Here is a 23,162-nt window from a genome sequence, read left to right as displayed (position 1 = left end):
TCATATATAATAAATCAGTTAAATAATTTATAACAAATATACCAAAGCAAACAAGTACTCATTTTAATATGCAATCTGAATAAGTCACAAAAGCAAGAAACCTTTTCATATACAGACGACAATTGTAACAAGGAAACTCTTTTAAAAAGCACTTCTCTACATAAAAGACTCTTATCACACCCTTATTCATGTGATACGCAGACCGTATTCAGCTCTTTCTTTAGTTTGACATATGTTTGTATTTGAACAGGTTTTTATCATATTTATTAAACGTACTTATCATTTTGAGATATATCAATATTCTTGCTAAATATACTGAGCCAAAGTTAGCTTTAAAACTGTGAACAGCGTCGTTTAGAATAAACGCTTTGACTACATTTCACTCAGCGTAGCACAATCAACAGAGTGAAAGAAATTGACATTCTCGTCCAATCAGGTAGAGTGTTGCATAAATCTTCCATTTTGATAAATTATCTATAATGCGATATTGTTGTGTTTGTACCAAGGTGGGTTCTCATATTTAAATAAATAAGGCAAAATAAACTAATAAACATTTATTCATTCTTCATTCATACATATAGACGTGTGTGCATTTCTAACGCTATCAGAGAACTCCCCTCACAGAGAGCCTGCGGTTTAACCAAGCATGCTACATGTAATATGATACACTAGCGTATACAACATCACTTTCCTTCTTTTTTTTAAATTATGCATTCATTAAATATTTACTGATTCTAAATTAAAATAGGAAATTGAAAATAATGCAGTTTAATATAAAAGTACAAACTGAATTCAAAATTCCATCACGAAATCTATTTATTTCTAAAACAATAAACTCCTAAAGCTATTCATATAATTTCCAAAAATGTTTTTCCACTGTCACAATTCATTCACGCAGTTCAATCAAAACATTAAACTAAGTTCAAGATAGTTCATGGCATGTCGACACATGGTTGTAAAATTAATCCATTTGTAAACAATATAGCAATTTAGGGTGGTAATGAATTAATGTTCTTGTCATATCAGATTGCATATTTGTCATGTTATCAGAAATTTAAACTTTGTGGCGGTTACCACAACATTTTAGGTGCAAACAATGTTTAATTCCATGTTTCACAAATGTCAACTGTACTCATTTTCACAGACGTAATCTTTGTATTTTTCTGGTTTTTTCGACATGCGCTTTTTCTTTTCATGGGACGTATTTTCCGAAAACGGCGTTTCGTACTTTTTTAAATGAGTGACATCCCTATTATACTGCACCCCATCTCTCTCTATGGTAACCGAATTCCCGTGTTTCTGCGTAACAGTATAAGGTTTAGACGAAAAACGCGTGTCTGTTTTATCTTTCTTTTTGTTTCTTAACAAGACTAAATCACCTACAGAAATGGAATTTTCTACCGCATTCCTTTTTTGATCCGTATACTGTTTTGATTTTTCTTTTTTCTCGCAGTCTCTATCTCTTACAGATTGATCGGAAAGATCGAATTTTCCGTATTCCTGTAAGCATGGGACTTTGGTCCTAATTTTACGACCGTACAGTAATTCTGCTGGACTTACACCTGTGGTAGCATGCGGGCTACTGCGATACATCAATAAATATGTCTGAAGCTCATGTTTCCAATTACGTTTTTCAGCAATTGCTATGCGAATACGCTTCATTATGCTTGACATCTGTCTTTCTACTTGCCCATTTTGATTTGGCGCTAAGGGCGTAGAATGTGTGAGTTTAATGCCATGTTCTTTTAGAAATGACTTGAAATAGTCACTTGTAAAATAACTTGCATTATCAGTCCTTAAAAGGAAGCATGTTCCGTGTCTCGCAAACATTTTCATAAGAACTGTAGCAATATTTTCCGATGTGGTGGATTTTACGATTTCTATTTCCATAAATCGGCTGTAAAAATCTATTACCACGACTAAATGTTCACCTGTCGGAAGTGGTCCTAATAAGTAACATGCTAAATATTCCCACGGTCCACTAGGTAGTTCCGTCGGTTTTAGCGGCTCCGGAGGCGCCGGAGGGCCTTCTAATTGACACCCATGACAAGATTTACAATATTTCTCTATATCTTGATCTATCTGTGGCCACCATACGCGTGTACGAAGTGACTGTTTCATTGACACTATACCAGGATGACCACTATGTGCCGCTTCGAGTATTTTCGTTCTTAATTCTTTTGGTACCACTATTCGCGTACCTCGAAGCACTAAGAATCCGATAGCCGACAATTCGTTTTTAACAATCAAATATTCCTTAAATGGAATTTTGTACCATAAACCGTACATCAAACAATCACGAATTGAAGACATTTCAGGGTCGTATCTAGACGCTTTTTCTATTTCTCGCGTTGTTACCGCTTCAGGCGTTGCGGCACGTGCTATATTCAGAATATAGTTATCATCATCTATAAAATATGACATCCGTTTTTCTTTATCATCAGCCAATAATCTACTCAGACAATCTGAAATGTTCTCGCGGCTTGGGACATGGCGCACTGTATATCTATATCCCTGCAATCGCAAGACCCATCTTTCGATCCGCGCACTTGGTTTTGATTTTGGCGCGAAAATGTACTGAACAGCTTTACAATCAGTAACAAGTTCAAAGTCAATGCCGTGTAAATATGTGTGAAATCTCTCGACTCCAAAAATAACGCCAGCACATTCTTTCTCGGTCACGGAATACCGCCTTTCAACATCAGTTAAACTGCGGCTAGCATAACAAATAACACGGTAATCATTGCCTTGACGTTGAGTGAGAACAGCTGAAAGCCCATAGGGACTTGCGTCGGTCACGACTTGTGTTTTGGCATTTATGTCGAAATAACCTAATATTTCCGCGCTTGCCAATTTCTGTTTCAATGTATCAAAGCTATTTTGCTCTTCGCGGCCCCATTTAAACCTGACATTTTTTCGTGTGAGTTTTCTCATCGGTTCTGAAATTGAAGCCAGATTTTGAATATACCTAGCATTGAAATTGACTAATCCTAAGAATGACCTAACATCCGCGGCATTTCGTGGTGCTCTTGCGTTGAGCACATCGCGCACTTTACTTTCGGTTGGACCAACCCCGTGTTCGGACAATACGTTTCCCATGAATGTCACTTTTGACATTTCAAATTGACACTTTGATGGGTTTAATGTGAACCCTTTTTCATGTAACACTCTGAGCACATTTTCTAAACACTTCTGGTGTTCATCTTTTGTAGGCGCGTGCACTATTATATCATCCATAATGTTACGTGTACCAGGGCAATTTTGTAGAACTTGTTCAAGCACTTTCTGAAACATTTCACTAGCACAGCTGACTCCCTGGAGTAATCTTTTGTAACGGAACATTCCAACATGAGTTATGAACGTAGTTATTTCCCTTGAATCAGGATGAAGCTCGAGTTGATGATAGGCATTTGAAATGTCTAGCTTACTATACACTGTTGATCCGTTCAAATCGTACAGCACCTCGTCCACGGTAGGAATCGGGTGTCGTACCCGCTTCACAGCCGTGTTGCTTCGCCTCATATCGATAACAAGCCTAATATCGTCGTCTCCTTTAGGCACTACAACAACTGGGCTTACCCAGCGGCTAGGACTGTTTACTCTTTCGATTATATCATTGTTTTCTAGTTCTAATAGCTTTTTTTCTAGCTTTTCTCTGAGACTGAAAGGTATACGCCTTACCGATTGAACAACTGGCTCGATTTTTTCATCAATGGGAATTTGCAATTGAAAATCTTTCATTTTCCCTATTCCTTTGAACAATTCTGGGTTTTCGCTCATGATGTCCTCTTTGACCAAATTCACTTCTGGTCCGATCCTTATTACATTGAGACTAATTGACGTGTCTTTACTAAGCAATGCTTGTCCCTTACCGTCCAAAACTGAGAATTCTACGTCATCAATAGTCATTGAATTGAATTCAATTTTCGCACGAAATATACCAAGCAATTTGAGTGGTTGTTTGCTTCCATAAGCGAACACTTTCTTGTCTGTGGATTTTTTATGTGTTAAGCATTGAAATTGTTTCTGTGATTTTAGAAAATTCCATGTACTTTTGTCAACAATGTTACAACTAGCTCCTGAATCTATAACCATATTCAACGGAATATTACCGACGTTGACTGTTATTTTATTTGACACGTTCCCAATTGATTTGATATTAAACAGATATTCATTTTCACTGTCTGAGGATGTTTCATTTTCAAGTGATCGAACTTTCTGTTTTGGTTGTATCTTTTTCCTTTTAGATTTACACTTTACTGCAAAATGTCCAATAAAGCCACATTTTGTACATGCTACACGTGCTGCTGGGCAATTTGGGTCCTTAGCCATGTGACCCCTGCGGCCACAGCTGTAACATTCTACATGTGTTGGCGGTGCCTGTTGACGAAATCTGCCTCTACCTCTGTTCGCACGTTGTTGTCTTTGACGCATAGTCGATTGTTTCAGTTGAAACGTGGTGTCATCTTTTTGTTGCTGTTGTGTACTTTGATTTTCCATTTTTGTGGCACTGTCTTGTGCACGTTCGAACGTTGATGACAGTTCCAAAACTTTTTCTAATGTTAAATCTTTATTACTGAGAAACTTTCTGCGTAACGTTGTAGATGTGCACTTTTCAATAATCTGGTCTCGTATTCTGTCATTTGTGTCATTAAAGTCACATGAAATACTTAGTTGTTTAAGTCGCGTAGCAAAGTCCTGGATAGTTTCATTCTGTTTCTGTTTTTCTGAATTGAATTTGTGTCGTTCATATGATACATTGAGTTTCGGCTTGAAATAATTATTCAATGCATCAACTGCGGCGTCAAAATTATTGTCATTTCCAGTATTGTCCAGTGTTTCGAAAATCCCTTGCACTTCCGGTCCTACCAGATGCAGCAGTAGTGCTCGTTTTTGTGATTTGTCCGTGACGCCCGAACCGACAACGAAGTATTGAAACGATTTCAGCCATCGCTCCCATTTGCTTGGCAAGCTACTAGGGTCTCCTGTCATATTAAAGTGTTCCACACTAGGTACAGATAATGCTTTTGCCATTTTCTTTATTGTTAATTTTTTTTAACCCTTTCACGAATTTAATCCAAATTGTTTTACAATTGTTGCCTTTTTACTGAAACGGAATTTAATCCTGCACACATTTTTGTTTTTAGGAATTTAATCCACAACGTTTTGTCAACTTGTTTGATTCACGGAATTTAATCCAATATTTTTTTTTCTGTTCGGAATTTAATCCAACTGTTTCAGTTTAATGAATTTGTCAAACAAAATCAAATCCATCATTTTCTTTCCGGAATTTAATCCAAAAATTTAAAACTCACTGATATCCCATCCTCGTCGCCATTTGTTGTGTTTGTACCAAGGTGGGTTCTCATATTTAAATAAATAAGGCAAAATAAACTAATAAACATTTATTCATTCTTCATTCATACATATAGACGTGTGTGCATTTCTAACGCTATCAGAGAACTCCCCTCACAGAGAGCCTGCGGTTTAACCAAGCATGCTACATGTAATATGATACACTAGCGTATACAACAGATATCAAGTAGTTTGATTTGCAGACTGAAGTCACGTGGCATAGGTAACGAAAACGAATTTAGACGGCGTCGCCGAAAAATAAATTACATTATTTGCATAGAAAACTGTCTTCCGGTTTAAAATATCATAACAGGTTTTGGCACAAAGTCTAATTTTATATGTAAGGTGTGGAATGTCAAAACACCACCACTGTTTATATAGACTGTGCATACATTTAATGCATTTGTTACATGACTTGTCTTTCAGCTGGAACTGTGTCGAAACTCGAAAATAGAAATTACGATGGTGAAAGTTGATCCCGATTTTCATCCTCGTTGTTGGTATATGTTAAAAAGTAATTTTCAAGTGATGATATTGCATGATTATTTGACCTAATGTCTCAAATTTGTAAATTTTCGAGAGAAAAAAATCACAATTTGACCGGGCTTATAGCTTTTCGATCTGACTGTTCTCTGGCCCCACCGCTTCGGCAAATATAAATGCTGTTGATGTAGGCCTAGTAGTTTTGCGAGCGACGCGAGTTGAAAATTTAGACTAAAATGACCCGTATTGATGTGGCGAGTCCCTTGGACCCGCCCTTGATATGTTATGCATAGTCTGAAATTTTCACTTGCTGTTAATGGAACTTCGTATGAATATTCCTCAGTAGTCTATTTTTCATGCCAGTTGAGAAACTTGATTAAATATGCATGGCCCCTGGTCACGCGCTCAAATCCTCTTAGAAACTGATATTGTATTTACTAGTATGTGTAGCGTGCTTCATACGTACTTTAACCTGTGCTGTGTTGAGATAGAAAACGGAGATTAAAGGTTATAAAATGAAGGATTTTCTAGCTATTTGCGGCTTTATTTGCTATGATTTAACCGAGCCGCTTTACATGTGCGTCTGCTAGCTAACTTGTGGTGTAAGTTTAAATATAATAGATTTTCGGAAAATGCGCATACTCTCCCACGTATCGGTCGAACAACTATTATTACAATGCATATTCAAGTGTTTAGTGTATTCAAGAAGCGTAATCAGTGCAGTGAGCGTTGTTATCGTGTGGCTACACACATCAACATGCGAGATTATATTTTAAAATGGATACTAGCACTAGTATACTTTTCCGATCGGTGAAAAGATGTTTTGTTTCATAAATGATATATTTTCTAGTTATATATGACGGACAAGAAGAGGCAAATTGCCAGGATCAGTGGTTTAACTATCCGGAATTGTCATCTATATAAGGGAAAATGGAGACCAAAACTTGGAGAAAAACTGCTGATAGCCTGCGAGGATCCGGCAGATACATCAACATCTGGAACCAGTGTTATAGAAGTATTGAGAACGGATAATGGCCATACTGTGGGTCAAGCACCATCAGCACTGCGGAGTGATTTTGCTCAGTTTCTGACAGAAGGTGGACATATAACGGCGGAAGTAACACACACAAAGTTTAGATCCGTGAATAATGTAGAAGAGGTATTTTGTGACTACATACTCCAGGGGCCTTCTAAAGCAGCGATAGGGAAGATCCTAAATGATCTGCAGGACGGTAGTTAATTTTTCATTTTTTCTGGCATGTTCTAATCTCAGGCCTGGCCTGGCTTTGCCTAATTTTTGACAAGGTCGGAAAGGCAAGGCCACATTTTAAGAACAATTATTATATAAAAATAGTCATATTTCTTTCCTTGAAAAAACTATGTATTGAAATTGTCTGTAACCTGCACACAATACTCCTGGCCGACATTTCAGGATAAAACTGCAACATCACGGGTGGTAAACGCGCAATCCAATTCCCACTGGGAATACGTTAAAAATGGGTTGCGCGACTTTCGAAGCTGGTGTTGCGCATCAATATATATTTTGTCAATTATGTCCCCGTAAGCAGGATTTGAAGCAAATAATTATGATATTCGTTACTTCAAAACAGTTGAGTTATCATAAAAAGCATCAGATGTCCGCAGATTAGGCATATGAGGTCACAAACTTCCATTTTTGTTGATTTCATACTTTTTTCACGCTTCTTGTCGCCTGAGTTTTCGTGATAATAGAGCCGAATCATAAATTACAAACCAGATATTTTACCCATATGATGTATTATCATATTTGTGTCGAATACACGGCTACTAAACGCTAGCGCCACCACCAAATTGTGGTGATAAGGAAAAGAGCTATCAACATTTCCGTGGTGCAGCTATCGCCCGTTTCTATTTGTAAACACGAGAGTAAAATTTATATTTTATCTTATATTTTTATTGATAGAAGTTTTTTTTCGAAAATCGGAGAATGTAGTTCCGTGTAACAACACTTTTACTACAGGCTGGCTGTAATTTCGTTAAAATAATATGCAAATTGTGGTGTCAGGAGCTTTTCTCCCGAATCTGACAGTGGCACATTTTCATATCGGCCAGTATTCGAACACCATTCCGATGAATAGACACACTGTAAGAACATACCGGCGCATGCAAATGGTGTAGAAATGATAAATAATTATATACGCACACACCATGAATAATAGAATTAGAGTTAGAAGAAATATACCAGGATTTTTGAAAGTGGTGGCGCTATAACTCTAGTGGTGGCGCTGTACAGTAGTGGTGGCGCTGTTACGGCATTCAATAATACGAACTGTTGACGCATCCGGACCAAAACAAACACCAATATTCTCTAATTGATAATTTTCTTGCAAGGAATTATGTTATTAATGAAAGAAAAACAAGATCATAGTTTATTTACCTTTATGAAACATTCTCTATCCAAGAAAAAAAAAGAACAAAATACTTACAGACCCTTGGGACTCTTGTAGTCAAAGTAAATATTTTTCTTTGTTTAAAGTGTTAATGTAGAATTATTTCTAACCTTTAAATATTGTACTTAAATACAAACGTAAGTGTACTTAAAATTCAGGTCAAGAAAAATAGTAGCAATACCTTTATTTCAAACAAAGATTTGTGTCCAGGAAATAAGTTAAAGATAATGTAGAATTTATTTTTTATATTAAATTCTGAAAGTTACTTCCCTTTGTTTTTATACGTCGTTTGCATGTCATTGTAAACAAAAGACCTTACTTTCACAATTCTTTCTGAAAAGTGAGTACAATACATTTTCAATTCCAATCGATTAAATATGATTATCAATAGAGCTTAGATGTACAATCTGAATCCATATACATATAGATTATTTTGCGATCATGTAGAGGTTACTACATGTAGTTTGTTGAGTAACGTAATTTGGGTATAGTGTGGGATAGGTTGATAGCATCGATTATTGTAAAAATTTCCGTGGCTTGCAGACAGACATTTTCATATATCAAAATTGAATATATAAGCCACTAATCATATACAACAGCGCCACCACTACTGTTTAGCGCCATCACTTGAGTGATAGCGCAACCACTTTCTAAAATAGTCGTGCTTTAATTTTTACTGTGTTTTTCGTAATTCTTTGGTGTATGGGAATAAGTGCAATTCATTTCTACACCATTTGCATGCGCATGTATATTCTTACAGTGTGTCTATTCATTGGAATGGTGTTCGAATACTGGCCGATATGAAAATATGCCGTTGTCAGATTCGGGAGAAAAGCTCCTGACACCACAATTTGCATATTATTTTGGAAAAAGTTCTATCAATAAAAAATATAAGATAAAATATAGATTTTACTCGCGTGTTTACAAGTAGAAACGGGCGATAGCTGCACCACGGAAATGTTGATAGCTCTTTTCCTTATCACCACAATTTCGTGGTGGCGCTAGCGTTTAGTAGCCGTGGAATAGCATTTTGCTTTTTTCGAGAAAATTTATTCTTGTCTCATACTAAGCAAAAACATAACTTCACATACCTCAACTTTGTCTTTTTTTACGCGCAACACCAGCACCGGACGTTGCGCAACCCATTTTAAGCGTATTCCCAGCGGGAATTGGATTGCGCGTTTACCACCCGTGAACATGTTTGTTTGTATTTAAAAGTCACAACATGTCAAACAAAGTCCTGTTTTCCTGGCCGCTAATGCTTCTAATGTGTATTAACGTTTATCTAATTTCATTGATTCCAGTTATCATGTGCAAAAGATGTAATTAAATGAAATACTGTTGAAAGGTACCATAACCACTGTTTGTTCTTTAATCACATTATCCACATGGATAAAAGCTTATAAAACTTACTTGAATACATCAGTTTATGTAAGAATATTCTGGTAGTGACAAGTATAATCAGTTAACAGGTGGTAAATGAATAAACAAGGAGACAGAGTAAGTTCTTCAAATAGATGGCATATATTTTATCCCTCTGCAGCCAGTGAATCCCTCTGGTATCAATATTGGTATAAATATTTTTGGATCAGACTAATTTTAGATCTCACAGACATTTTTATTTACTCAGTGAGAAAATAAAACGGGTCGAAACGGCACTTTTTGTACTCGCTGATACATGATATAGTTTCATTTTAAAACATTTGAACATTAAAACTATGGCCTCTTCGGACCTGGTCTGGCCTGGCCAAGTCGAAAATTGCTAAAATAAGGCCAGGCCAGAGATTAGAATATGCCTTGGTTAGCAAAATTATGACAAGTATACATAAACTAAAATCTCAGGCACTTAGGGTAAGAAAAATATCATGTGTTTTTTATGCTGCCGGTGTCAAAGCTGAAGTAAAGTAGTGTTTGAACTGTTTGTAGGTCCAACATTCTGCCCGCACGTTATTCTTGTTTTCATCCAATTCTAATGAAACTTGGTGTACATCATCAACATGAAGTAGTACATACTGCCAGGACTTTCAAGCCTAATTATTCCTATTTTGAATAAAGACATTGTTTTAACTTACCATATTACAACTGCAAATAAAACATATTAGACTAGCCACTAGACTGATAGTAAAGAATATGTCACAAAATCTAAACTCTTGGCATTTGTAATAGTGACAAATTCCAGTCTATTTTAGAGCTGATTGTATTATGATATTGGACATAGGATAAAGACAGGCTACATTCACAATTTTAAAAACAAAAATTAAAAAGTAATATTATATACCCTTCTCAAATGCGTTCATTTGATTGGTCGAAATGGGTGCACGCGCGGGTCCGCAAAAAGCGATATTGACCTGCAAAAGTGATAATGACTCTTTTCTTATATATAAGAAATATGGGCCAGTCAGATGAGTGCATTTGAGAAGGGCATATGATATAACAATTATAGACTTATGTTTCGGCCAATATGTGTCTTCAACATAGTCTAGGAGCTAGTGTAATAGCTTATATACTTAACTCCTCTACAGTTTACGTACGATTTAAATGAAACAGATGATAGTTTTAGCTCTTGCACATCATTTTCTATCCTTGATACGATACCCCATCCAGCTGGCTTACGGAAGGTCGGTGGTTCTACCCAGGTGCCCGCTCGTGATGAAATAATGCACGGAGGGGCACCTGGGGTCTTCCTCCACCATTAAAAGCCGGAAAGTCGCCATATGACCTATCATGTGTCGGTGCGACGTTAAATCCAAAAAAAAAATAAAATTGATACGATACCACTGTCTGTCAATATCTATAAAAGGGTGTGGGATCTTTCATGAAACCTTATACAGGCGAACTTCTTCACTCGAACTCGGATAATTCGAACGCTTCCGTTTGCTCGAACTCATCGTAAGGTACCAGCAAAGTCCCTATATAATATATAAATTTCGATGGCTCGGACTACCGATAACTCGAACTAACTTTGCTGGTCATGTCAAGTTCGATCGAACGAAGTTCGACTGTATACAAAGCACTAATTTTAATTTTAATTTATTTTACATTTATTTTTGCATAATTACATTGTCTATCCTAGGTTCGACCTGCGTACTTGACAATTATGCTTAAGTGCGAAATATTTGCTGAACAAGGAGAACATATTGGTTTGATTATAGTTAATATTACACACATATGCATAAAGCTCAAAATTTACAACAGCGTTAAAAGTTGGAAATAAAAAGTAAAGTGATCCAATAAACTTTGATATGTTAAAGGCTCATAATTACGGTGGCATAGAGGGGACATAGGAAATATTTTATTTATCACGTGCGTACGTGTTAGCTACCACGTGTGAACTTGATAGCTAACACGTGCGAACGTGATAGTTATCACGTGCGCACGTGATAAATAAAATATTTCCTATGTCCCCTCTACGCCACCGTACATAAAAAGGCTTATTGTATAATAATGTTCTGTTCTGTGTATAACGTTGAATGTAGTACAATCATTTCGCCACACGAATGCAAACTGGAAAGAATGTGGCTGTACTTAAATAATTACTTAATAATTACTTAATAATTACTTAAATGATATATCTTTCTATTTCTAACTCGACTATACGAAGTATATGGAGAGCTATCCTACTCGACCCGGCGTCGAAGTCCATCCGCGTCCACACCTTGGTTAAAGTGTTGATGCACTTTCTCTTTATCACTGTAATTACTTGATGGATTTGCTTCAAACTTAAAATACTTATTCCTCGTCATCGCCCACATCATATGGCACAAGGGTCATAACTCTCACACCAATATATCATGAATTGTCCCATTTTTACTTAGAATTTCATGTTTTGGTGCACTTTCACTCTGTCTGAGTTATTTCTAAATGGATTTGATACAAACTTAAAATTGTTGTTCCACATCATCACACACATCATATGACACAAAGTTTATACCTGTGGCACCAATTTTTCATAAATTATGTCCCCTCTTTACTTAGAATGTTATGCTAAATTTGAGGCATTTTCATTATATCTCAGAAGGGATTTGATTCAAACTTAAAAACTTATGTTCACATCATTTGACACAAGGGCCATAACTCTGGCACTATGAATTTTATGAATCATCCCCCTTTTACTTAAAATTTCAGGTTAATGTTTTGGTGCACTTTCACTCTATCTCTGTTATTGCCAAATAGATTTAACTCGGACTTAAAGTGGCCGTCTCACATCATCACCCACATCATATGACGCAAGGACTATATCTCTTGATTCAAACTTAAACTATATGTTCCGCATCGTCACCCACATCGTTTGATACAATGGCCATAACTCTGGCACTAATATTTTATGAATTATCCCCCTTTTACTTAAAATTTCAGGTTAAAGTTTTGGTGCACTTTCACTTTATCTATATTATTACTAAACAGATTTTATTCAAACTTTTTCCACATCATCATATGACAAAAGGGCCATAACTCTTGCATTCATGAATTATATCCCATTTTTACTTAGAATTTCACTTTAATTTTGTTGCTTTTCACCATATCTGTGTTGCTACTAAATGGATTTGATTCAAACTTTTATATTTATTTAATGTTTTGATACACTTTATCTCCATCTCTGTTATTACTACATATAACTGACACACACTTTAATATCTTCATCCACATTGGGAGTCATTAAACACTCCACAGCTTCAGCTTCCTTAGATGTACACGTACTATTTCACTATCCAGCATCGAAATAGTCGAGCGCGCTGTCTCCTGTGACAACTCTTGTTATTATATGTTATATACATTACAATAGTTGTTTTTTTCAGAACTTGAGCATTAATGATGCAAATCTGGAGGATGCCGTTTACAGTCTATGAATTTCAGATTTCTGCTGAATTATCATTGCACGTGTGTCCAAAGGAAACTTTACTTATATCTGCTTCAGTACATTGCATTTACTTTGACAAGCAAGAGAGATATACTTCGTGAAGTTAACTCTCTGTATTGCAGCATTACAGGGACCAGAGTTGGAACGCTACAGTCCATCCATGGTGATTACAGAAGATACATATTGTTGCTACTACCACCATGTTGTATCGAAAGCACCAGACCTTGAAGCCAAATGCAAAGCGGTAAATAATACTTAAGCCTAACTATGTTTCACTTTCTTCTGTCCGTCTGTCTGTGTGGGGGCTGTACTGCTAATACATCCTAAAACTTTTAATCAATACAACAACAGGCTGCTGTAACGTAACTGAAATACGTTAAAGAAATGACCGCCAAACTCGGAAACAGTGAAAAATAAACTGAAAATTTGTTTAAAACACTGAGTTTTAGTTTTTTCCTTACAAAAGGTATCAGATAGTCTAGCATATTTTTAGTGAGCACTGGTACTCGCCCCCTTCGTAACTGCAGTACAGCCGGAAACACCTGCATTTTGTTTTACCACAGCTAAAAGCATATGTAGTCTTCATAGCAATCTATTAAGCAATCCTTGCAGTCAAGCAAAAATAGTAGGCGCAATTTGATTTATTGGCTTTGAATGTGCCACACCCCTCACGCACCAAAGTCATGTTATGTTCTATATATATTCATTCAGATGTCAAAATATCCAAAGAGAAGACGGACACGTGCATTACAATCCATGGATTGCTCAAGCTGTGATCCTAGATGCAGTTATCATGAAGAAAGACGTCTTGGAAGAAAACACAAGACAGAAACAAGTTCGGCAGTTACAGATGTAAGAAATATCCTTATAATTCAAAATAAATATATGTTAGCCATGATTACCCAATTTTTAATAAATTCGTTGTGGGCACCAGTTATTATGTAAACGATTTTTCATCAAATATTACAATAAAAATAATGATCACTGGATAGGAAATGATCTTACTTGGAAAATGAGCACTCACACTTGTATGTTTGGTTCAGAAATGAGAAGTTTAGCTGATACCAAATATACCAGTGCAGCATGCAGCAGTATTGATACTTCTAAGGTGTTAGCAGATTCTCTTCCCCAAAACTCTGTATCCCAGATCGCGAAATTTTGGGGTTACTTTGCTATCTGTAGGCATATGTTCATCTACTTTTGCTAACTGTATTTTTGTTTTTTATCAGTGTGTACCAAAACACCTGTCACAGAAGAAATCAGAAGTTGCTAACATTTCTGAGACAGAAACACCGGAGAACGCGACTGAAAAAGAAACTGGTATGTTACGTGTGAATATATGTTAATTAAAAAATTGTAGATACTTTTCCTGTAGAATCTACTTGCTTCAAAACTCTGCCACTTGAAATTCATGAAGACTTCTATGTGAAGTGAAATTATTCCACATTAAATATTAAAGAATGTATTTTTTTGTGATATCTCCTTGGCGACATGACTATCTCCTTCACGACAGAGCTGTCTCTCACAACAAAAAGTGAATATTTCTACTCCCAAACCATTTTCGGTACAAATCTTATTTCCAAATACATTGTATACCTTACAGCTATCTCACGCCTACTCGGTTTGCTTCTTGATATCAGTTAAAATGCAAACATTTGACAATGAGTGCTTTCATCAGGAAACGGCCCAGTTCACCGCTACATCAGCTTACTGGTAAACATCGCCATGACCACAAATCAAGAATAAATTAGAAAACTTTAAGTTCTCTGTAAAGTTAAATCAAATCTACAAAAATATAATGACACTCACCTTTGTTTGACGTTCTCGACATGTAATAGCTCGGAAGTTCCGACAGAGCGATTTACCGTATACCTCTGAAAGAGGTAGCTCTGTTATTTACCAGGCGTGTTGTTTACACCCCCACCCCCGGTCCCATTTCAGATACCTATACATATTGTTGAAATTTACATTTATATTTCAAAGATACGGTAGTTCACATACCAGCCCAGTCCCATTTAAACAAGAGCTGCCTGTTGACAGCGCGCTTGACTATTCGAGATGTAAGTATGGGGTCAAAATAGTTAAGTAAATTCTAATGTCAAAAAGGGCCATAACTGAGCCAAAATCTTTGTCCTAGTTATGTAGTCTTGCCTACGTATGAAGATTATAATGGTAAACAAGTGGTCAAAGTTTCAAAGCTATATATCAAACAGTTAAGACAAAATATGGACTGGTACGAAAAACTTAACTGATTTCCAAGTCCAAAAAGGGCCAAATTTCAACCAAATATCTTTGACATAGTTACATATAATTGAGTACAGATGGAGATTTTGATGATGAACAATGTTCAATGTTTCAAAGCCAGATGTCAAATAGTTTTGACAAAACATGGACTTGTACGAAAACTGAATCAATGTCCAATTCCAAAAAAAGGGCCATAATTCAGCCAAAAGACAGAGTTATGTACTTTTATAGAGACTGTTACAGTTAACAAGAGATAAAAGTTTCAAAGCCATACACAAAATACAAACTATACAAAGCTATATGTCAATAGGTTGTGTCAAAATGTGGACTTGTACAAAATCTGAACCAATTTCCATGTCCAAAAAGGGCTACTTGATACTTGATAGAGTTATTTACTCTTGCCTACATATAGAGACTGTTATTATAATCAAGTGATAAAAGTTTCAAAGCCATACGTCAGTTTACACAAAATATGAACTGGTACGAAAAACGTAACGAAGACTTGTAAGTTAAAAGGGGCCATAATTCAGACAAGATCCTTGATGGAGTTATGTACTTTTGCCTTCAGCTGGACATGATAATGGTAGGCCTACATTAATGTTATAAGTTTCAAAGCTATATGTCAAAAGGTTTTGTCAAAATGTGGACTGGTACGAAAAACTTAACCAAGGTGTGACGCCGACGCCTTGGTGAATAGGACAACTCTCCTTATTCTTCAAATAGTTAAGCTAAAAATGCAAGAGTAGGCGAACTTTGATCCTGTTAAAAGAATTATATTCCTTGTTTTCAGGCGATCAGTTACCAGATGAACTTGAGAATGACCCATGGACAAGACAGATTTATGAAAGTGCAATTGAACAAGGAGAGGAAGTCGATTATACTATGAGATTGATGATCATTGGTTGCTACGGACAAGGAAAATCTTCACTCGCTAAACGGTTGATGGGACAGTCTATTGACAGTGTTGAATCAACAAACGGTATAGACGTTAATATATGTGAAATTTTAAATGAAGGATTCAAATGGGAACAGAAAAGAAATGAGGATGCTGCAACAGAAAGTATCAAACGTCTGGTTTCCATAGCAAGATCAAGTTCATCTGTTTCGCTGGAAAGCTTGAATACAAATGCAAGTGATGATGAAAGAGAAGTTGCGAATATGGATATAGACTGTAATGAAACAGTTGACTTGAAGATAAAAAGAACAAGCAGTAGTTTTGAATATAAAAGTACAAATAAAGCAAGAGCAGATAAAGAGAAAGTTGGTGAAGAGGTTGGTAAAAATGAAAAATATTCAAGTCCATCACCTAAGAAAAAGAAAACGGACTCAGTAAATGTTAAGCGATTCTCAACAGAACTTCGTAAATCTGTCAGTTTTGAAAAAGAGTCTATTAATGAAAGCAGAAAAACTCTAAGTATTTGGGACTTTGGGGGTCAGTTTGTTTACTATGCCACACATCAGCTATTTCATTCAAGACATGCCATATACCTTCTTGTATTCAGCCTGAATAAAAGTCTTGATCAAGTAGTGAAGGATGATGAAAAACCTAGAACAGTTAAACCGAAAACAATGAAAGAATATATCAAATTTTGGATAAGTTCTGTACATTCTTTTGTGGGTAATGAACATGGGACTGAACCATCTATCATTCTGGTAGGAACTAAGAAAGATTTATTGGACTCAGATGTTGATATAGAACAAAAGTTTGAAGAAGTGAGAAAACTGTTTGAAGGAAGCAAGATGCTATTCCACATACATTCTGAACATTTTGCTGTCTCAAATATTGATGAATCCAATGATGAAATAGAAAAATTGTGTAGAGCAGTAAACTACCTTGTAGGTAAACAGTGTAAAGGCAACTTGATTCCAGCAAGATGGATTCTGTTGGAAAGAAAATTGAAAGAAAACCGCCATCTAAAGATAATCAACTTTGAAACTGTGTTGCAATTTAATGAAGAAAATGAAATAGCAATTGAGGATGAAGATCAAATCAAGCTGTTTCTCCAGTATCATCATGCACGTGGAACATTCTTCTATTTTGATGATGGTGCTGAATCACGAGTTGTGTTGGAGCCACAGTATATTGTTGATGCTTTCAAATGCCTCTTAACCTCTGAACGCTATTGCATTGTTAGAGCTAGTTTACGGGAGTCTTGGCATAAACTTTGTGATAAGGCAATACTTGATAAAGAACTTCTTCATGATGTATGGAGTAGAGATCCACAAAACGAATTCTCAAAGTTTGAGGAGGTCCTGATATTCTTTTTACAAAAACATAGAATAATAGCGGAAGCTTTGAAATTTGAGGGAAATGACAATACGTGTAGCAAGAAATATGACTCTCATGGATTTTATATAGTCCCGAGTCTTCTTAGTAACCCCACTGATGGCGAGATCGATGCATTAATGAAAGGAAAGAAGCACACGCAAGTTTCTCTTGTGTATATATTTGAACATGAAGCAGTTGTCCCGACATTGTACTACAGAATTGCTGCAGCTGGATGTGGGAGATGGCCTCTCATTGAATTTGAAAATGAACCGATGATTTTTGAGAACGCAGTAGTGTTTAAACTGAGTGTGGATCATGCAGGCTTACTTAAACTACATAGAAATACCCTAGAACTTATTGGTATAGGTCTGTGTCCACCACATAGGATCAGTGTGGATGAGAATGATTTATTTCGCAGATTTGTAGAGATGGTTATCAGTCAAGAACTGAAAAAATTCCGTGGTAGTTGTTTTGATAAGCAAGATCAAAGTTTGTATACAATTTCTGTACGGTGCTACCACAAACATCACAATCTCAGTGGAAGCAAAAATGTTCAGGATCTTGAAACTTTGAAACAGTGCAATAAACGACGGACAGGGTGCCCTGATAATCAAAGCCATTCTTTAAAAGTGACTAAAATCTTAAATGAATGGTATAAAACTGGTTTGGACATACGTTCAGTCCCCAAACGAACACTGAACAAAATTGAACTTAGCACACTATCTATGGCTTTTGAAGAAAACTGGCAACAGCTTGGATTTCAGTTAGGTTTTGATAAGGCAGAAATTGAGGTAATTGATATGAAGAGAAGGTTAACAACATCCATGAAAATCTTTGAAATGCTCACTTGTTGGATGAATAGAGAAGTTGAAAATGCAACACTAGACGTGCTTGTTAGAGCTATAAATAGGTGCAAGAGGGTACTGAAAATTGATAAGGATGTTCTGAGGAATCTCGTTGATGATTTGAACAATTGAAGTCACGTGACATGGACAATGTTTGATGATACTGACGATAATGGAATTGTATTCTACTTACTAGCTGTTATACTAGAACGTTGATTAGCCCACCTGCTTAGCTCAGTAGGTAGAGCCTTGGTCTACGGATCGTGGGGTCGCGAGTTCGATCTCCGGGCGGGGCGTATGTTCTCCGTGACGATTTGATAGACGACATTGTGTCTGAAATCATTCGTCCTCCACCTCTGATTCATGTGGGGAAGTTGGCAGTTTCTTGCGGAGAACAGGTTTGTACTGGTACAGAATCCAGGAACACTGGTTAGGTTAACTGCCCACCATTACATAAATGAAATACTGTTAAAAACGGTGTTAAACCCAAAACAAACAAACAAAAGAACGTTGATTATTATTTCTAAGATACCGTTACTTAAATGTAATGTATGATCACTTCAGACACAGGCTATTTATAATTAGAGCCTATTCTCAAGAACTGAACAACACATTTTTTATATCAAAACTATTACAAATTGTAAATAAACTATTTTATTATAAAACTCCTTCAGCTCTTGATTATGAAGCTTAAGAAAGGGCATCAGGCACCTGTGTTTGAATAAACAAAACAAAAATATGTATGGGTAACAGAATGACTATATATGCCTGACCTTGATCTTGAAGACAATGGGTAATCTGCATAAAAAACACAATCTGTTGATTAACAGTTAACGCATATCTCCCCACACCTTACTAGCCTAGTCAATTTTTTTTATCTGTAAGTTTTTCATGTGTTCCCTTATGCCCTTGATATGACTATATTTCCTATCACTACGTCGCAAAAAAAAACCTGTTTCAGTACAGGTTGGAAACTTCTTTCCTTTGGGCTTTTTTTAAACCTTACATACCTAACCAATTTAGCACTGTATCACCTAAAACAATGGTAAAGTGATTTTACAGTTGATTTTTAGGACCGCCTCAGTAGCCTAGTGGTAGAGCGTCCGCTTCGAGTGCGGGAGGTCGTGGGTTCGTGCTCACTTCTACAAGTAGACACCGTCGTTTATATGACTGAAAAATTGTTGAAAAAGCCGTTTAACCCGAACACACACACACACACAGTTGATTTTTCAAACAGCTACCCTGTTTGAATCAGTGTGTGTGTGTTCGGGTTTAACTTCTTTTTTCAATGACTACTTGTGGCAGTGAGCACAATGCCCAACGTATAGTGCTGCCTCACTGGAATATCACGCCGTAGACACGTGACATGATACCCCACCCAGTCACATGATGCTGACACCGTGCTGACCTGTCCTATCTCTATCTTCTTAATGGTGAGCGCCAAGCGAGGAAGCTACTAGTACCATTTTTTTTTACATCTTTGGTATGATGTGGCCAGGGATCGAACCCATGACCTCACACACTCGAAGCGGGTGCCCTACCCCTTGGCTACCGGGGCAAAAAACATTGAATGTAATCTGGTTCTGAGTGTAGACTATTACATTGTCGTTAAAAAAAATTGAAAAAATGTATCCAGGAGGTACTGCCATTTTTAGCTCACCTGTCACGTAGTGACAAGGTGAGCTTTTGTGATTGCCCTTCGTCCGTCGTCTGTCGTCCGTTCATAATTTCTTGTGAACACGATAGAGACCATAGTTTGCAATCAATTTTAAACAAACTTGCACACAACTTGTATAGGCAACATATCTCGGTTCCTTTCAAAAACTGGCCAGATCCCTTCATGGGTTTCAGAGTTATGTCCCTTAAAGGGCCAAATTTGCTATTTTTGGCTTGTGAACACAATAGAGACCACATTTTGCAATCAACTTTAATCAAAGTTGCACACAACTTGTATAGGCATATGTCAATTCCTTTCGAAAACTGGCCAGATCCTGTCATGGGTTTTAGAGTTATGGCCCCTTAAAGGGCCAAAATTTGCTATTTTTTGGCTTGTGAACGTGATAGGGACCACATTTTGCAATCAACTTTAATCAAAGTTGCACACAACTTGTACTGGCATAATATCTCGGTTCCTTTCGGAAACTGGCCATATCCCGTCATGGGTTCAAGAGTTAGGGCCCCTTAAAGGGCCAAAATTTGCTATTTTTGGCTTGTGAACATGATAGAGACCACATTTTGCAATCAACTTTCATCAAAAGTTGCACATAACTTGTCTTGGCGAAATATCTTGGTTCTTTCCGAAAACTGGCCAGATCCCATCATGGGTTCCAGAGTTATGACCCCTTAAAGGGCCAAAATTTGCTATTTTTGGCTTGTGAACATGATAGAGACAACATTTTGCAATCAACTTTCATCAGAAGTTGCACATAACTTGTCTTGGCGAAATATCTTGGTTCTTTCCGAAAACTGGCCAGATCCCATCATGGGTTCCAAAGTTATGACCCCTTAAAGGGCCAAAATTTGCTATTTTTGGCTTGTGAACATTACAGAGACCACATTTTGCAATCAACTTTAGTCAAACTTGCACACAACTTGTATTGGCATAATATCTCTGTTCCTTTCAAAAACTGGCCAGATCCCGTCATGGGTTCCAGAGTTATAGCCCCTTAAAGGGCCAAAATTTGCTATTTTTAGCTCAACAGAGCCAAAGGCTCAGGGTGAGCTATTAGGATCACTCACCGTCCGGCGTCCGTACACTTTTACTTCAAACGACATCTCCTCATAAACCACTAGGCAAATTTCATCCAAACTTCACAGGAATGTTCCTTGGGTAAAGCTCTACAAAAATTATTCAAAGAATTGAATTCCATGCAGAACTCTGGTTGCCATGGCAACCGAAAGGAAAAACTTTAAAAATCTTCTTCTCAAAAACCAGAAGCCCTAGAGCTTAGATATGTGGTGTGAAGCATTGCCTTGTGGATCTCTACCAAGTTTGTTCAAGTCATGACCCCGGGGTCAAAATTGACTCCGCCCCATGGGTCACTTGATTTTACATAAAAAAATTTTTTTTAATTTTCTTCTCGAAAACCAGAAGTCCTAGACCTTAGATATTTGACATGTAGCATTGCCTAGTGGACCTCTACTAAAGTTGTTCAAATCATGACCCCGGGGTCAAAATTGACCCCGCTCCAGGAGTCGCTTGATTTTACATTTGAAAATCTTCAAAAAAAATCTAAAAATAAACCAGAAGGCCTAGAGCTTAGATATTTCACATGTAGCATTGCCAACTGGACCTCTACAAAATGTGTTCAAATCATGACCCCTGGGGTCAAAATTGACCCCCCCCCCAGGGGTCACTTGATTTTACATAGGAAAATCTTAAAAAATCTTCTTCTCAAAAAGCAGAAGCCATAGAGCTCAGATATTTGACATGTAGCATTGCCTTGTGGACCTCTACTAAAGTTGTTCAAATCATGACCCCGGGGTCAAAATTGATCCCGCCCTAGGGGTCACTTGATTTTACATATGAAAATCTTCAAAAAAATTCTTAAACCAGAAGGCCTAGAGCTTAGATATTTCACATGTAGCATTGCCTAGTGGACTTCTACAACATTTGTTCAAATCATGACCCCCAGGCTCAAAATTGACTTCAAAAATTTTCTAAAAATAAACCAGAAGGCATAGATCTTAGATATTTGACATGTAGCATTGCCTAGTAGACTTCTACAAAATTTCTTCAAATCATGACCCCCGGGGTCAGAATGGCCCCGCCCAATGGGATAACTTGATTGTAGAGACTTCATTTACGGTTTGATTTGATACGAACTTGCTAAATATCTTCAGCAACAATAAATCTTAGATTCCATGATGAATCTGTCAGATCAAATTATAGGTTTCTGAGTTACAGCCCCAGATTGATCCTTTAAAGAGCCAAAATGGGTTAATTTTAACCTTGTGAAGACGATAGAAGTGACATTTTATATTTGAATTTAACCACACTTAACATACAACTTCAATCACAATAAGATCTTGGTTTCTTTCGAAAACCTGCTAGATTCCATCATTTGTTCTAGAGTTACTGCCCCTGAATCAAAGGAAAAGCTTGTTAACAACATAGAGGTCACATTTATGACCCTATCGTCATGAAACTTAGTCAGAATGTTTATCTTGATGATTTCTAGGCCAAGGTCGAAATTGGGTCATATGGGGTCAAAATCTAGGTCACCCGGTCAAATCAAAGGAAAAGCTTGTTAACACTCTTGTTCATTTGATGTGCATGAAACTTGGTCAGAATGTTTATCTTGATGATTCCTTGGCCAAGTTCGAAAATGTGTCAGTTGGGGTCAAAAACTAGGTCACCCTGTCAAATCAAAGGAAAAGCTTGTTAACACGCTTGTTCATTTGACGTGCATGAAACTTGGTCAGAATGTTTGTCTGCATGAAATATCGCATGAATTTCTATCTTGGTCATGTGGGGTCAAAAACTAGGTCACCAGATCAAATCAAAGAATAAGCTTGTTTACACCTTAAGGGGCACATTTTTTATTCTATCTTCATTAAACTTGGTCAGAATGTTTATTATTATGAAGTCTAGGGTGATTTTAAATCTGGGCCACGTAGGGTCAAAAAATAGGTTATTAGGTCAAATCGTATGAAAAGCTTGTTTACACTCTAGAGGC

General features: G+C 36.8%; 2 protein-coding genes across 2 annotated transcripts; one reads left to right on the top strand and one right to left on the bottom strand.

The window, feature by feature from the left end:
• Window positions 1-1,122: 1,122 nt before the first annotated feature.
• On the bottom strand, window positions 1,123-5,034 carry LOC123537016 (uncharacterized protein K02A2.6-like). The gene has a single exon (XM_045320551.2). It carries the CDS (start codon window positions 5,032-5,034, stop codon window positions 1,123-1,125), a length of 3,912 nt encoding a protein of 1,303 aa, XP_045176486.2.
• Window positions 5,035-6,330: 1,296 nt separating this feature from the next.
• LOC123536342 (uncharacterized) lies at window positions 6,331-19,148 on the top strand. Its single transcript, XM_045319458.2, has 5 exons — window positions 6,331-7,070; window positions 13,248-13,369; window positions 13,837-13,977; window positions 14,355-14,445; window positions 16,160-19,148. The coding sequence occupies exons 1-5, from the start codon at window positions 6,695-6,697 to the stop codon at window positions 18,613-18,615; spliced, it is 3,186 nt and encodes a 1,061-aa protein (XP_045175393.2). The 5' UTR covers window positions 6,331-6,694; the 3' UTR covers window positions 18,616-19,148.
• Window positions 19,149-23,162: the final 4,014 nt, after the last annotated feature.

The sequence above is a fragment of the Mercenaria mercenaria genome, chromosome 17, assembly GCF_021730395.1.
Source record: "Mercenaria mercenaria strain notata chromosome 17, MADL_Memer_1, whole genome shotgun sequence".
Taxonomy (NCBI): Eukaryota; Metazoa; Mollusca; class Bivalvia; order Venerida; family Veneridae; genus Mercenaria; species Mercenaria mercenaria.
The sequence above is the reverse complement of the archived record's forward strand: the minus strand, read 5'-3'. Positions and strand labels throughout refer to the sequence as shown.